The 2,321-nt window shown below is 50.5% G+C and overlaps 1 protein-coding gene across 1 annotated transcript in view; it reads right to left on the bottom strand.

Moving 5' to 3' along the window:
• The window catches only part of sv2bb (synaptic vesicle glycoprotein 2Bb), an 11,168-nt gene extending 10,002 nt beyond the window's left edge, over window positions 1-1,166 (bottom strand). The window contains exons 1-2 of the mRNA XM_047802192.1: window positions 971-1,166; window positions 257-328 (exon numbers count right to left, since the gene is read on the bottom strand). Coding sequence (XP_047658148.1) covers window positions 257-328; window positions 971-1,166 — 268 coding nt within the window. The remainder of the gene's footprint in view (window positions 1-256; window positions 329-970) is intronic.
• Between the last annotated feature and the right edge of the window lie 1,155 nt (window positions 1,167-2,321).

Here is a 2,321-nt window from a genome sequence, read left to right as displayed (position 1 = left end):
GGGGGGGGAAGAGAGAAGGGGAACGAGGGGGTGGGGGGTGAAGGGTGGGCGTGTGGGGGAGCAAACAAGTTTCCCAAAGAGTCGTAACGTCCTGAGCTAAAAAGGGCGCTGTTGCGGTGGGGGACAGGCAAAGGAAGCGCGGTTGTAGCTGCTAGCGGGGCCATACTCTAGCATTACTGACGAAAGAAGAAGAAAGATGGTTTTATTTGTGAATAAGTAACAGCGGTTTATAACGGTAACAGGAGGGTTAATTTACGGTCTAGGGAGGGGAACTCCAACCTGTGAACTATGTGAGCCAACTTCCTGTCCTGGTCCGTTCTCTCCAAGCCTGGAAAGGTCAGGATCGGGCGTATTTAACACGAAAAATCCTACTTCTTGTCCGTTGAAGTCGTGTAAGTCTTTCTCTTCTCTTTGCATTGATCATTTTTGAGAAATTATTTATCTGCCAAATAAAAGAGGAATCCATGTAAATAAAACGCTTTCTGCTAATTCACAAACACTGGGGGACGCAAGGCGCGAACACATGTTGCATCCGCCGCAATAAAAAGGGGAAGGGTCACGACAATGACAGCAGCCCCGTGGGGGGTGGGGGGGGTCGTGGGGCTATGGGGGTGGTGGAATCTAGCAGCTTGTGGATAAAAGGTAATGTGACTTATGTTGTCGGGTTTTCTGATCGTTTACTCACGAAATCATAGACACGGATCGCGGACGCTATTAAAAAGTGTGTTATCGTATCCTAGGAAACCAAAGTTAAAAGCAGAATCTGACCTGCACTCTTCACTGACTCTCTTTCTTCAAGCTTTGTTTCCTTTTTTGCTTTTGTCTTCCGCTTTGTTGGTACATAAAAACTGGACTCTTCCACCATGTCCACGTCTCCCCGTCCCCCTGCACCGGTGTAGTGTCGGGTGTCTCCGAGCGACGGCTCTGCACCCCAGTGGCCTTCTGGGCTTGGCCTGGGTTTGGGGTTCACTCTCCTTTAGCTCTGGTGCAGCAGCAGTTCCAGGACCCTCAGCACAAACGGTGGCCGCAGGGGCAACGACCCCAGCCGGCTCAGCAGCTTGCCCTGATTGCTCGGAAACCCCGGGGTCACCCCGAACAAAATGCCCTGTTTTACCACAGCATTTCATATCTGAAGCTCCACAGCGACTGTCGTCAAAACCGTCCATGTTGTATTTAATAACAGCATTTAGCTCGTCTGTGTCTCCCTTAAACACCATAAAGCCACGCCCCTAAAATACACTCAGTGTTTAAATAGGGGGACCTACAGCCGGGGGGTTTCCTTAACGAGGGGAGACACTCGCTCATACTGAGAACGCTGCTTATTATCTGGTCAGGAATAAAAAGAGGGACAATAAAAAGAGGGACAATAAAAAGAGGGACAATAAAAAGAGGGACGTCAGACAGCATAATGTCTTTAATTGGGGAACTGAGGGGAGAAAAGTGAGCAAACTAACAATCGCACTGTTCATACAGGAGGGAGGCAGTGTTCCTGTTCTGCACCAAGTTACTGACCGCTAAAACACACTCCTCTACGCTACACACACACACACACACACACACACACACACCACCCTCACTCGTGCGGGGTTCACACACATGCACACACACACACACACACACACACACACACACACACACACACACACACACACACATACACACACACACACACACACACACTCATACACACACACAATCATACATGCTCATACACACATCACACATACACCATACACACATCACACACACACACACATGCACACACACACACACACACACACACACACACACACACACACACACACACACACACACACACACATACACACACACACACCACCCTCACTCTGTGCGGGGTTCACATACACACACACACACACACACACACACGCTCACACACACACACACACATACACACACACACCACCCTCACTCTGTGCGGGGTTCACACACACACACGCTCACCGCACACACACACACACACACACCACCCTCACTCTGTGCAGGGTTCACACACACACACACACACACACACACACACACACACACATACACACACACACCACCCTCACTCTGTGCGGGGTTCAAACACACACACACACACACACACACACACACACACACACACACACACACACACACACACACACACACACACACACCACCCTCACTCTGTGCGGGGTTCACATACACACACACACACACACACGCTCACACACACACACACACACACACCACCCTCACTCAGTGCGGGGTTCACACACACACACACACGCTCACCGCACACACACACACACACACACACGCTCACCGCACACACA

The sequence above is a fragment of the Tachysurus fulvidraco genome, chromosome 17 (genome assembly GCF_022655615.1).
Source record: "Tachysurus fulvidraco isolate hzauxx_2018 chromosome 17, HZAU_PFXX_2.0, whole genome shotgun sequence".
In the NCBI taxonomy this organism is placed as follows: domain Eukaryota; kingdom Metazoa; phylum Chordata; class Actinopteri; order Siluriformes; family Bagridae; genus Tachysurus; species Tachysurus fulvidraco.
Note: the sequence above shows the minus strand (reverse complement) of the source record. Positions and strands in the feature narration are given on the sequence as shown.